This window comes from Tenebrio molitor, chromosome 1 (genome assembly GCF_963966145.1).
Source record: "Tenebrio molitor chromosome 1, icTenMoli1.1, whole genome shotgun sequence".
Lineage (NCBI taxonomy): Eukaryota > Metazoa > Arthropoda > Insecta > Coleoptera > Tenebrionidae > Tenebrio > Tenebrio molitor.
In genome coordinates this window covers 499,016-513,347 of record NC_091046.1, presented here as the reverse complement: position 1 = coordinate 513,347, position 14,332 = coordinate 499,016, and the positions used below count along the sequence as shown (strand labels likewise).

Genomic DNA, 14,332 nt, shown 5'->3' with positions numbered 1-14,332 from the left:
TGTGTGAAACATTTTGCAACGCTCAGTTTATGAAACACTCCGTTGCGCGTCGTGTTTCAAATTAAACTTCGCGCTGCAAATAGTATATTAAAAAACAAGTTTCATAAGACCAGTCTTGAAGCACGAATTCAAATTTAAAAAACGAGTGATGTAGCCATGAGTTATTTTAAAGAATGAATGATGTAAGTTCCCATACTCGATTGTGTAAATGTGTGTAGTGTGTCTAAATAGGTAGTATTGAACCCCAAAACTCACATCCGCTTACCTACTGTTTACGCATAGGGTTTATTCAGGAAGATGTCAAGACCAAAGCGTAACATATTTTTTTCGTCTCTGAATCAATTTTATCAAGTATAGGTATACCCTGTATCATTGAAAAGGATGTTATTTCGATTATCGTCTTGATTTATTTTGTAAATTTATGACTTTGTTTCTCTTCAAATACAGTTTGTGTATGATATGGGGAACGAGATTTTCACAAAAGCTTTAGTTGCTATTGAGGCACTTGGCAAAATTTTTAAACAAAAAACAAACTTGTTTCATACAAATATTTTATCTTAAAAACATGTCAAGATAGAGACAAACAATATGAATTTTCTTATCAATTTGGTTCTCCTTTCAGGGAGATGTGGTATGTGGTGGTGTTCAAAGATTGCCAGTAATGAAAATATTCTTCTGTCACTTTATAAATTACGACTACCTACATAACGAGCATAAAAAATCCATTAAGAAATTGTGATGCGCTTGACGAAGAGGCATACAATTCTTCGACTGAAAATTTAAAAATAACGATTTCCAAGCGAGAAATAACGTGCGATCAATTAAAAAAAATCGAGTTACCTGGATTGTGCTATTCTGATGCTTTGATTGGTTAAAACCACCATTTTCGCCTACTCTGATTTTTTTTTATTTGATCGTCATACATAATTGATAGAAAAGATGAATCCAAAAAGAAATTGTGGGTAAAATTTTTACGGATCTGTCAATGATTAGTTGGATAATACGAGTAATAAAAAAACACAATAACAAAACTATTTAATACGTTATTAAATTTTTTCGAATAAATAATAATTATTATACATGATGTATTAAAAATAATCTAAAACAAAACACCACAATTTCGTGACAGGTACATGTATTACATAACCAAATAATCAAACGATATTAGAGTATCGATTTCTGTTAAAACAAGCATATTACATGTTCGTTAGACATATATTACAAATAAATATACAGTGGGAGTTTAAATTAGAACTATACTTTATTAATAAACTCTCTTCAATAACAATAACAATTTTACAATTAGTTTTATTAGAAAAAAAGTTTCCATCTAAATTGAATCCTTACGTTTGGGTGTTAGTAAAAATGGGATACATTTAAAAACACGGTCCGCAAAAAAAACGTCGACGACCACGTCAAATAAAAACAGATGAGTTTCGCACTTCAGCTACCTACACTACAATTTCAAGGTCATACATTGCTCATGCTCAAAAGTAAAGCTTTCCTCAGGTTAGAATGCTCGTCATCGTCTGTACTTTCACAAGACAAACTCAACATGAGCGCTTTCTGTAACTCCTCCTCTTCAGAATTTCCTGCGTTACTCTCAAATTCCTGACTTAAACTCAGCTTCAGAGCGGCCTGAAGCTCGGCGTCCTCTTCAAAAGACGGGCTGCTGTTTAAAGTGGGTGCAACGACGGGATTACATCTAATAATTTCATCGGCAGTACAGGTTGGCAGTTCACCAAATACGACAAAATTTGAATAACCCTCGTTCTTCAATTGGGCCAAATAGAGAGAGAGATACGTGTCTGAAATCAAAACGGGCTTGGATAAGAGCGAGTTGAGGTTGAACCACTGGTTTCCTATCCTGCGTATCGTGAACCAGTGGCTCTGGTAGTTGCAAATGAACGCTTTCATTTTGCTAGGATCGCAGTTTTTTACACGTTCGTCTGCGCTGTTGTAAGGCACTATTTCCAGCCCCCAAACTTGGAGAGCTTTGCTTATGACTTGAATGGAGAAAAAACCACTGTCATCCATGTTACCCGAGGGCTGTTTCAAAAAGTTTCGATAGTCTTCACTTTCTTCGCCACATTCGGCCATTCTCACGCGCTCTTCTTCGTCGAGCTTTTCCGCCCAGACACTCAAATCGACTGCGGTAAAATAGGGGCCTTGGAGGAGGGAGTTGAGGCAGTGTTGGGCACAGAGGGAACCTTCTTGCTACAAATCCACCGTGGAGTTTGAGGTTAGAAACCGAGTAGGGCTTACCTTTTCGTGGAAGATTGAATCCATGACTAAATCGGGTGATTTTCGAACGGACAGTAGGAATAATCCATAAAAAAAACGTTTAAAAATAGCACGACGCAACTTCAAGTTATTTACATGGTTTGGGCAGAAACTGGCGGCACCATCTCGACAGGTTACTCTCGCTGAATTTTCGAACAGGAGAACGATTTCGATTCAATCGGATTTGATCAGTTTTCTAAAAAAATTCCAAAATATCCGAAAACGTAATTTTTGACAGTTTGACAACTAAATAAAAATGAATAAGTGAGTGGCGCCGTCCAATCAGAACGCCGGATTTTTGGTTGGTTTTGTTTTTCTCGATCATGTTGACATTCAACATGGCGGCATGTCGTCAGTGCTGTGCTGTGTCGTGGTGAGTTGAAATTTTTGTAAATTTTCGTATTATTAACTGCAAAACCACTCCAAAAAGTACGTAAATTTCTTCATTATCATCGATTCGTTCAATTTCAGTTGATTTTTTGCGTGAAAAACCCAGTTTTTTACGTCAAACCTGACTAGTTTTTAGCACCTCTAACCCTTACTTCTTCTATCTTTTGTGCCGCAGAATCTACGCAGTAAATGTCGGATTTGTGGCGATCAGACGCTGGGCTGCCTCCGGTAGTAGCCCCGAAAGCGTGCAGGGCCGGTCCCGATTATGTTATTGAAGTATGATACAGTTCCATTGTAAGCAAATCAATAATTTGACCGTTGTTTTACCCCTTGCCCCAAATGCACATGTTTCTAAACTCGGAATAATTTTATTTGGCCGTTTAACTAATGGGCGCTCTAATAAATATTATCGCCCTGCGGGACTATATTTAAATGTTTTATTACATTTACACTCATCGCCGACTCTGCACTCTGGCTTTGTTCTTTCGACGCAAAAAACCGACAACACTCCATCAAACAAAGCCGAAATTATACTTGGGCTCAATTAACAGCTCTTTTCCTATGTCGCGTTGTTTGTTGTTGTTTACAATCTCAGAAAAGAGTCAGCGGAGCGCATGGTGCTAGCACAAATTTAATTAGGTCCATTTATAATCTACAGCCGTTGTTTGCTGTCGTCAACGCAAAAATCTCACGACCTTTCGGCTTGAGTTAAATTCATCTAAACCGCCTCCCCTATCACTGTTTCTATTCTAATCACAAAACAAGATTCCACAATTTGCGACAAACTGCCACTAATCATCAAGCTGATTAAATAATGAAATAGATGTGAACGTAGGTTGCTATCATTATTTTCCAACAATTAGCTTTAATTTTCTCCATTTTACAAGAAAAACTTGAATAGTTGAGTGGAAAATTTTCCTTCCAGTATTATCCTGTTGCCTACATTGTTTACCAAACATAACTTATTTTTACTGTCTTAAAATTTAAATTTCTCTCAAAGTACATGAGGAGAAGGGGAATGATACAAATAGATGTTATACTCTAAATAATGTAAGAAGTCCCACGGCAAAAATATGAACTAATGGACATTTATGGTAACGGAACATTCAAAACTACTTTATTTGACATCCACTTTTCATTTCTGTTGCAAATCGAAACTTTTATTAGCTCAAAATTTTTATTTTTAATGAAATTACACATGCATCAGCGCCACTCTCACGTTTGTCATGGGACTTCTTACATTGTTGGTATGGTTAGGTGCTTGGACTGCTTGGGCTGGAAATTTAAACGTCACTCAATAAATGAGAAACAAAACATTAAAAATCGTGAAAAAATGGTAGATTAACGTGTGCAGATTTTGTTCTGAATAGACGATAGAATCGACCCTTTTTTTATTCGTTTTTTAACAGTTTGTCCTCTGTCAAAATGGGTTGAATCATTGAATGATTTAAAATTAAATTATTTGACATAAATAACAGACCGAGCTCAAAAGCTGTTAAATTATATACTAACTTATGATGCTTGGAATTGAAGGACCGTGTCTGATGTTTTGAAAAAAAAAACTAGATCTTCATTATTCTTCGCTGAAATTATCGGAGACAATGCAAAATTGGCGTTTAAATTGGAAATTAACGCTTTAAAAGTTATTTGCTCGAATAAAAATGAAACGCTCGAATTTGATATGTGATTTTTAAGTTTGGGATGTTTTACGTTGTTGGTGCAACGAATTTCTTATTACGATATCTATATGACATAAACTATTGTACGATAATGAGGTTATCTCTTGCAAGATTCGCAAAATGTGTATGCTCTGTTGCAAGTTGATTTTGTTTTTAAACAGACATAGGCTCCGTCGAGCGTTAAATTAACCTAGTTACAAGAATTCATGCGGAGGGAAAAATTGATTTAAAATTGATGACCTCAAGGCATTTCCGAAGATTTAATTGTGGAGTTCGAAGGATACCGTTTTGGAGATGGATGTTTTTATTTTAACTATGTGAAAATTTATAGTAGGCAAGACCTTTAAAAAATATTTGTCTAGAGATAACGGGTGTTGATTATTTTGTAAAACGCGTTATCACAAGATGCGTGTATGTGCGAATGCAAATTTTCAGGTTCTTATAAAAAAACTTATGTCGACGAGACAGCACACAGCTAGTCATGTTTTCCACGTTTTCCACTTTTACAAACGTTTAAGTTTGGGGTTGTCATATTTGGACACGTTCGCGAACCACCTTGCATTAATTTAAAAAATGCCGAAAACAAATGGAGACGGCAGTAGTGGTTCATTAATATTGTGGAGGGAAAAATAGCGTAAAATCGGCAGATGGCAGGAATGAATTGTGTTAATGAAAAAACTGCACTGCCTTTTCTTAACTTTAAATTTGGACTTGGGGTTGCTTTCCGTACAATTAACAAGGCAATAGAGATAAAAACTGTAATTTAATTTTACTGGACACGTCTGTGCCGCTTCACAAATGTACAGAGAATTACAATTTTACCTGACCCAAGGATTAGGTATTACACTGCAGGTGTTTTGGCGCCAGGGCGACAACCCGCCCTCTGTAATGGACTTACAAATAAAAGTTACCTGCAAAATTGCAGAACAAATTGTACGTTGTGGAGTGCGTGATGTTCAGTTTACAAGTATACAGGATAAAAGTCATTTAAATGTCATTTAATTAAGGCTTGTCATGCCCTGTTCAAAACCATATCCCTCTTGCTCCTCTTCTGTTATTTAGTCAGGTTTGACGTTTCTTTTTAATAAAAAGAATTTAGTTCTTACAGTTTGCTTTATTATTATATTTGAAAATTTTAACAATAGAGTCGCTGTTACAATGTGTTGGATATTATTTTTTTTTTACGTTTTATCACGAAATTTACTTTTTATCTGCTAGTTTGAATGTTAAATATAACATCAAAAGTGTCAAAGAAAAGGAATACAACCATTTGTTGAAGCTCATAAAATTCACTGAATTGCTGTACCGTTTTGGCATTGTTTCAAGCGTTTATTCATACGACAAGAACGAACAAAATTCTTAACATGACATTTCGGAAAATACCAATTAATGCGGTTGGCACCCTTTGAAAAGCAATTTTTCAATCAGTATGGAATTAAGATTTCTTAATTAATTCTTTGCAAGTCAGCTTGGTGTTTGTTATGACAACAAACTTATATTATTTACATTGTCTGACATCAAATGAACTCCAAACACTTTTAGAAACTGAACCTTGTAGAAACCAATCATTGTGAAAATTGGCTAAATTAACCGAAGCCGCGCTTTGTAATTGAAATAAACTAGATTTATTTTTACACGCGTTATGCATACTTGCAGTTTTTGCGGTTCCAAATGTTTGATGATAATAATTTGCAGATGTGTTTACACATTGTCCAAAATAAACCGTAAAAACCGCATCTGCTAATATTTACTACTGTAAGAGCAATATTGATTTATTAAACTGAAAAACAAACATGGGTAATGCAGCCGTGATTGAAGCAATGTGTTGTTTTTTTTTCCGATTTTTTGATAGAGAAATTTCGTGCAGTTTTTACGATTCTCGCCAATTTCAAAAAACACATTTTCAATCTACTAATCTGGTTTGTTTATGTTGTTTGTGGCACGGCTATTTGAAAGTACACTTCTCTTTTTTTATCGAAGCGAGTTGTGACGTTTGTGGTAAATCAATCAAAATAAAGGAAAAATTAAAGTCAAACATGACATTAAGTATGTATGTCTATATTTACACTACACAAAATATGTGGATATCGTGAGATAATTTTTTTTTGTTCAACACTCAGAATTTGAGAATTTTCTCCTGTGTGAACGGATTTTGATAAATGTCACAACTTGTCAAAACGAAACGTCGAACAAAAAAACGTATTCAACTCGTTCGTGTGTAAAATGGCCCACTCTGGCCAAAAAAGGCCCAATTTACACACGAACTCATTAAATAACTACTATAATTGGACGTTGCAATAATTTAGTGTAGTTGCCGCAATGCAAAAATAATTACAAATAATCACGTTTACTAATTGCAAATCTATATATTTATTTAGTGATTATGATTCTATTTTTTTATGATTATGCTTACATAATCTAATCAAGCATGCCGCGTCCTGTCAAGAAAATACCAAAGGAAGTCGGGTTTTTAAATTATGTTAACGCATAAATAAATAACATAAATACTTGGATACATTTTTTTTTATTTTGTACTTAATTAATAAAATTCATCTCGAAACGACAATCGAGCAGTAGGTGCAGGCTACGGACAGCAGGTGCCTAGTATATTTTGTGAAAATATTATTTTTAATATTTCATTGATAACAAAAAATACAGTAAAAGATCTGTTTTCGACTTACATATGTACGTACAAAAAGTGATGCCGTTATGGAATATTATCTTGGTAATTGTTCACTTTAACTACTTCGTTTTTTCTGGCTAGACAGCCTCAGGGCGTCCTCCTAGATCGTTTCCCACCATTCAAACCTTGTGCAAATGCCTTTTTTTTTCTTGTTGTGTTTCAAGGTCGCGTCAAGGTCACGCCAATGTCTTGGTATAACTAAAGGGTAAGGAAAATTCATTTGCACAAGGTTTGAGTGGTGGAAAACGATCTAGGAGGACGCCCTGAGGCTGTCTAGCCAGAAAAAACGGGAAAATTCCAGAAGTAGCTAAAGTGAACAATGATCTTTATCTTTCAATATGGTTGGAAGTCTTCGGCCTTCGAGTATTCGCAAATGAATCCGAAAATTATATTAAAATTTCTATTAGTTAATTTTTTTTAGAATATAGTGATTCGAAAAAAAAACTGTCTTTGTAAATTGAAAAACGTGTTAATTTTCAACAGGTTAATGATTGATGTTTCTTTTCCAGCTTGTGTAACTAAGAAAAACCTCAAAATTAGTATAGAAAATTTAAAGTAAACCAGTATCAGCGCAACCACTGGCCTTGACAAATTATGAGCATAACAGCACAATACGCACCCAGCACGCATTGAAGACATCTGAGGATTTTTTTATTTATATTTCTGTTATAATTAAATTTTGAGTGACTGTGGATAGTAATTTTTATACATATTGGATTGTTTTTTCTAGTAACATTGTATAACAATATATTATTGTGAAGTTTGTTGATCATATTGTACCTTTGTGACTTGGTTTCAAAGTAGGAGTGATAATTTTATTAGTACGGTCTCGGCTGCCATAATTGACTTTGTGGGGTATTTACATATACCACTAACCATTCTGTGATATTCACTACACTTAAGAAACGATAAGAAGTGAAAAGATAAATCATTGTACTGATAGACTATGTCCACCAATCCTCAGTGGAAATCCTTCCAGCCGCCCGACACCATGAATCAAGATTCTGCCATCATCGATTTCAAACCTATGACCAGCAACGGTAATATTTTTTTTTTGTCGTCAACACCAAATTATGATCGCATAATTTTTCAGGCAAAGCATCGCAAGCATTTAATTTTACAAATCGCTCCACATCAAATTCACGGTTCGGGCAAGACTTTCCTTTACTGCAGGACAAGTCGTCGTCATTCGGCAACGGTCTGTACGGATCATCGAGTACAACACATACCAATTCTCGTTTCCCCATTGGCACGTTCTCACTTGATTCGAACAACATGTTCAACAGCAGCGGAGACAGCACACTTACCAACAACGTATTTTCGAACGGTAACAACAGCAGCTACAACGATTCCAATTCGTCGAATTTGGGCACCAGAGAGACAGGCATCATCGAAAAGCTGCTGGTAATTTTTTTTTAAGCTTCGCCGTAATAATGACGATGCGGGGGATTATAGCACGATAAAAAAGAAATACGAACAAGAGAACTTTTATACGGCGATATTCCGTAAGCTTATCGCCGTTTTGCTTTACGCACAGTTCTGGGTATCCAAACACGATCTACTAAATTATCATAAAAGACGACTGGAGGAGCAACGATTTATTTGCCCGGAGTATATTCAGGAACTACTTCACATTTATAGTCGCGATCTAAACCCCCCTCAAGTGTTATTTACCACATCCGTATTGAAATTTGTTGTATGTCTCAGTATTGAAAACGTTATCGGTTGTATTTCTAATCAAATTACATATCTGAAATCGCCTGAGCAACTAATAAATCGGACGAGCATTTCTTTTAATCCAAATGTGTAGTTTTAGTTGTTTACTCTTTCTGTCTTAGCACTCTTACGGATTCATTCAGTGCTGTGAAAGACAGGCTCGTCTCTTTTTCCACTTCAGCCAGTTCAGCGGCAACATTGAACACTTAAAAATAGGCGATCCAGTAGAATTCGAAATGACATACGACAGACGGACCGGCAAACCCATAGCTAGTGCCGTGACGAAAATCGCCCCGGAAGTAGTAAGTCTCGTAGTTATTATTTTGGAGATTCCTGTAACGTAATGGTCGAAGGTTATGAGTGAAGAGAGAGTGACCGGGACGGTGACGACGGAAGTACGGGGCGAAGGCTCGGGTGGAGACACGACTGGGAGGATCAGTTATGAAAATCGAGGCGAGTGCTTCTTCCTGCCCTACACCAAAGACGATGTGGAAGGAAATGTCACGTTAAGATCAGGAGACAAAGTCAGTTTTCAAATAGCGACCAACAATCGGTAAGGTGGCCGGTATGATACCGAGATGCTGTTTAAGCACGGAACAATTGCAGGGGTAACTTGGGGGCGTGTCATGTCCGACTTGAGAATCCAGCGCATCCGGTCAAATATCAAGGTGTGGTTTGTTCGATGAAGGAGAGTTTCGGGTTCATCGAGAGAGCCGACGTAGTGAAAGAGATATTCTTCCACTTCTCCGAAGCCAAAACCAAAGAGGAGTTGCGATTAGGAGACGACGTCGAATTTACAATTCAGACTCGCAATGTAAGTGATGTCTACTAAATATTTTTTAATATAATAATATTTTTTTGTGATGGACGTTCGCAGGGTAAAGAGGTCGCTTGCAACATAACCCGTCTACCATCTGGTACCGTAATCTTTGAAGATCTTAAGCCGGACATTCTCAAAGGCCAAGTTTTGAAACCGCTGGATCGCGGTCCCAACGCCCGTCACCAGACGGACGCTCTACCAGGACGTATCCGCTATCGCGCTCCGGACCACTCGGAAGTGGAAATCTCCTTCGGAGATAAGGATCAACGTGGCGATTTCACACTACGTCACGGCGATTGGGTCCAGTTCAAGGTGGCCACTGACCGACGGGACGGCTTAAACCGTGCAACTCACATCTCGCTTCTCGACGAGAGCTTCTTGGTATCCGGCGAAAAACGGGAACAGGGAATAGTCGCCTCTGTAAAGGAAGGGTTTGGATTTTTGAAGTGTGTGGAACGTGAGGCCAGGTTAGTTGTTCGTAATACTATAAAATGAAGAAGATAAAACAATTAAGTAATGCGCAGTGGAAAAATTAATAACGTGTAATTAGATAAATTAAAATTTCTTTAATAAGAAAAAAAAAAAACTTACAACGAAAACGTGTACAACACCAGCACGTTCTGTGACCAATTGAGCGACACTACTAAGCTAAGCTCCGAGTAAAAGTCAAAACTTTTGTTTTTTTTTCTTTTTCCGAATAAGATTCTGATATCGTTAATATTTGCAACAAAGTCAAATTTATGGTGTTGATCACGTAATTGTTAACATTGCCACTCGTTCATGAAAAAACACTGCGAACCAAACCGGAAAAGTAAACGTTCGTTTTTACAAGAAATTCGTAATTGGCCTATTATAAAAAATAGTTAAATAATGAATTATGTACTTACTTTGACCGTGGTTGATTGTTTATTTGTCCACTGCGTGCAGTAGATAAAAGTGTTCCACAATGTAACAATAATTACTTGTCGCCGTTGTCAGGTTGTTTTTCCATTTCAACGAGATCTTGGACGTAGACAGAGAAGTGGTTGTCAATGACGAATATGAGTTTACCGTGGTTCAGGACCAGACGAGTACGTTTTCCAATAGTCGACAAAGTGCCATTAGGATGAAGTGGTTGCCACACGGAACTGTACAATTTGAGACGAGGGTGGAAAATAATTTGACCGGAACGGTGATGAAGGAGATACCGCCGACAACGTGGTTGAACAGGAGTCCCACTAAGAATCAGAACGGAGAACACACTCCCGAATCCGGGTTGATTCAATATCAAGTGAATGGCGTCAAAAAGACCTCAGCTTTCTACTCAAAAGATTGTGATATGAAGCATTACCCGAGACTCGGAGATAAGATCGAATTTAACATTAATCAAGTTAAAAGAAACAAAGAACTAATCGCAGTAGACATACAAGTAGTACAACCGGCTACACAGACGAACGGGATTAAGCACAGGAACAGCAACAATGGACAGATGTATCAAGGTTTCGTAGCAGCGTTAAAGGATGGCTTTGGATTTATAGAAACCATTCAACATGATAAAGAAGTGTTTTTCCACTTCAGGTAAATGCGGTAGTGTTTAATTTTGTGAATCGTTTAATTCTGTTTCCTTGCAGCAATTTTGAGGGTGATCCGAACAGTCTCGAATTGGGTCAGGAAGTCGAGTACAACTTGGGCACTCGTGGCAATTCGGGAACATGTTCTTCCGCCGAAAACGTGAAGATAATTCCAAAAGGGACGATAAATCTGCCTCTAGTAATCGGCGACGTCCTCGACGGAACAGTGGTGCGCCCTCTGCGTTCGGTAAATCCCGATCAGACCGAATATTCTGGTTTGATTCGAATAAAAACGGAAGATCCCGATGAAAAACCAATGGATTACGAGTTCGGCATAATGGGTCTCGTTAACAAACGTGAATTGCTTCAAGTGGGCGATCACGTGCAACTCCAGGTAGATTCGACAGGTAGAGCTGCTAATATCGTTGCGGTGAGGAAAAAATTGAGAGCGACAGTGGACGCCATCAAAGGTCATTTTGGATTTTTGGCGTACGAAGTGGAAGAAGGGAAAAAGTTGTTCTTCCACATGACCGAAGTCAAAGATAACGTGAACTTGCAAGTAGGAGACACGGTCGAATTTGTTTTGGTAACGAATCACCGCAGCGGAAAGTCGTCTGCTTGCAGTGTGGTCAAAGTCAGGTTAGTAAGGTGGAGATTCGGTGAAGCGAAATGATGTTAACGTCTGCCAAAATATGACTTTTTGTCGCATTGTTTGTGTTCTCTTCGTTTCAGCGATGTCCAAGCGAGACCGGAACGTTTGATCAGCAGATTGCGCACAGTGTCTTTGGACGATGCAGGACCGAGGTTGACGTTGTTGCGTCAACCTAAAGGTCCGGATGGATCTAAGGGATTTTCATCTGAAGCACGGGTCGTACATCTCCCGGGGATCGTCGTCGTCGAATAACGAGAAATAGTCATTGGTTAAGTCATTCTCATTCATGTCATACTACCGTAGCAACTAACTTACTCTTGTCTTAGCAGTGGAGTTGGCTATACTGTATTTTATATAAGTCCTATTACGTATGGTTGAACAATATTTATTAAATTATTGACAAATTGCAAGAATTGTTATGATAAAAAAAAAATTAAAATCTAAACTAGGGCAAGGAAAACCTTTTCGGTTGTATTACACACCAATATTAGTCGTAGCTATGTTCATACATGTTGAATTGAACAAAGTCGTTCGCAGTTTTACTGTGCTTAAAACACTGCTTACAAACCAAAAAAAAAAATTTAAAAAATTGATAATCCATTGACAAATATGAATACAATGAATTTATTATTAGGATACAGAGTTAAGGTATTAGATTATGATCTAGAGAAGACTGCATCGATAAGTAAACTCTACATTATAAGACCTTTTGTAACTTTTATTTAGACTCCATTTAGGTGTAATGTTAGTTTGCAGTCTCTGCAGTACCCGCAACATCCCATATTTGTAATGGATATAATATGTGTATGCCTTCATTCTTCGCTTTTCTTCTGTGATACTCACAAGTCTCGTCGTTACCAAAGTAGTTTCCTCTTGATTATAGTGCCTAAATTTTGCTCTCATGGCAGTCGTTTATTTATTTGGTTCTTTTTATTTTGTTTTTTAACACTTGAATGTGACTTTTTTTTACAAATGTTGATGTGGGTACTGTGATGCAGTTTTTCAAATTAACTACAATATTAAATGTGGATTATCTTTCTATTTGTAAATTATTGTTTTAATTTCAAAGGAAATATACTAAGTAATACTATTAAAAAGTCGTCTTTTATTTATAAATGTCGACAGAATATAAAAAAATGAATCGAGAACACTGGTCCAGTGGTTGTGTTGCAACATCATATTACTATGCACTCGTAAGGGAAGATGGCGTCGTTGAGGTCCACCCCGGGGGTTGGACACGCTAAAAATTGACCAAATTCATTACGCAAGTCCACCAAACCCGATCGGAAACATCCAAGACGGACGTTCGACGCGCTATTTATAAGATAATATCGTGTTTACATAATTAGAACCGCTCACAGGCACATAAATATCGAGTAAAAATATCTTTATCAAACTAGGAAAAATAACTGACGTTTTTAATGATGGCCGAGTGAAACTAAAGCTCTGTGCTATAATTAATTCCAGCCTTGTAAACTTGAAAAGCTATCAAACCTCTTAAATTATGAAAAGCGTAATCAATGGTTTGAATGGTAGCGATTGTTGCGTTATGTCAAAGGTTATCGTTCGATAATAAATAGCACTCTAAATAATGTACCTCTGCTACATTTGAGACCAAAATACCCCGTTCCTTCACATCTGCATTTGTATTTCGGACGTTGCGATATTTGTATGCAAGACCCGCCGTGTTGACACGGGTTGGGGTTGCAGATGTCCCTTCTTCTGCCTGGAAATGTGCCAGCAATTAGAAATATGATGACGTGGCGGATGTTTGATTAATTTCCGCTATTCACCTCGTAGGGCATTTTGGCACTCTGCCATAGTGTCATATCGGTATTCTGAAATGCAGCCAAAGCCACAAGAGCAGGCTTTGTTTTGGATGCGACAGCCTTGCTTGGTTTGATCCATGTCGCACGCCGTGCATAATTCCAAACCTAAAACGCCGCTTTTTAGGGTTGTTCACTCGTATAAATGCGTAATGTTCTGTTTATTTTAGACGATCGTCGCTGTTGATACACACGAGCCGAAGTTTAGACTTTAAACTAAGCTTTGATAACGCTCGAAGTGACTAAACTAGTAAAATTTAAACATTCACAAAAAATTAAACACGATATTTTTTCCAAAACAAACGTGACATTGAAATTAATCAGATAAGAGAGAGTTCAACAAATATTTTTCGGAAATCATCAAAGCGATACGATTTTCAGACGTAACGTCTCGAGTGGGGTCGTTTACCCTAAAGTTTGAATCGTCCTAAAGTTTTTGGTGACCAATCAGATCGACTAAAAAATGTATTTCTTCAGTTGCTCGTTGAATTGTATTTGCACCTTTAGCAACTCCAGCCAATTCGTAAGATTTTATTTTACGGTGCAGAAACCGTACGTACTTACCTACAATAAACACGACAATTATTTTTGTGAGCATTTTAAACTAGATCCTCTAGTACTGCCACTATGGAAAAATCATCAAGATGAATAAACACCAGAGTCAACCATATGAGCACCAGTAAATCTTTACAGCAACTGTTAAGATGCGTTCCCTCTTTTGATAAGAAAGTCG

General features: G+C 37.2%; 3 protein-coding genes across 4 annotated transcripts; 1 reads left to right on the top strand and 2 right to left on the bottom strand.

The window, feature by feature from the left end:
* Positions 1-1,022: 1,022 nt before the first annotated feature.
* LOC138137038 (ataxin-3-like) lies at positions 1,023-2,524 on the bottom strand. 2 transcript variants are annotated; one of them, XM_069056340.1, is made up of 3 exons: positions 2,380-2,518; positions 2,266-2,291; positions 1,023-2,217 (listed from the first exon to the last, which is right to left on the bottom strand). In XM_069056340.1, exons 2-3 carry the CDS (start codon positions 2,287-2,289, stop codon positions 1,471-1,473), a joined length of 771 nt encoding a protein of 256 aa, XP_068912441.1. In that variant the 5' UTR covers positions 2,290-2,291; positions 2,380-2,518; the 3' UTR covers positions 1,023-1,470. The 2 variants fall into 2 exon arrangements, with proteins under 2 accessions (XP_068912441.1, XP_068912439.1); XM_069056338.1 differs by having other exon boundaries at positions 2,266-2,524.
* On the top strand, positions 2,520-12,870 carry Unr (cold shock domain-containing Unr). The gene is made up of 10 exons (XM_069056300.1): positions 2,520-2,656; positions 7,545-8,075; positions 8,129-8,439; positions 8,874-9,053; positions 9,105-9,304; positions 9,358-9,565; positions 9,629-10,038; positions 10,550-11,128; positions 11,182-11,760; positions 11,854-12,870. The coding sequence occupies exons 2-10, from the start codon at positions 7,982-7,984 to the stop codon at positions 12,023-12,025; spliced, it is 2,733 nt and encodes a 910-aa protein (XP_068912401.1). The 5' UTR covers positions 2,520-2,656; positions 7,545-7,981; the 3' UTR covers positions 12,026-12,870.
* On the bottom strand, positions 12,859-14,321 carry LOC138137061 (neurogenic locus notch homolog protein 4-like). The gene is made up of 4 exons (XM_069056356.1): positions 14,164-14,321; positions 13,567-13,707; positions 13,371-13,499; positions 12,859-13,013 (listed from the first exon to the last, which is right to left on the bottom strand). Exons 1-4 carry the CDS (start codon positions 14,195-14,197, stop codon positions 12,949-12,951), a joined length of 369 nt encoding a protein of 122 aa, XP_068912457.1. The 5' UTR covers positions 14,198-14,321; the 3' UTR covers positions 12,859-12,948.
* Between the last annotated feature and the right edge of the window lie 11 nt (positions 14,322-14,332).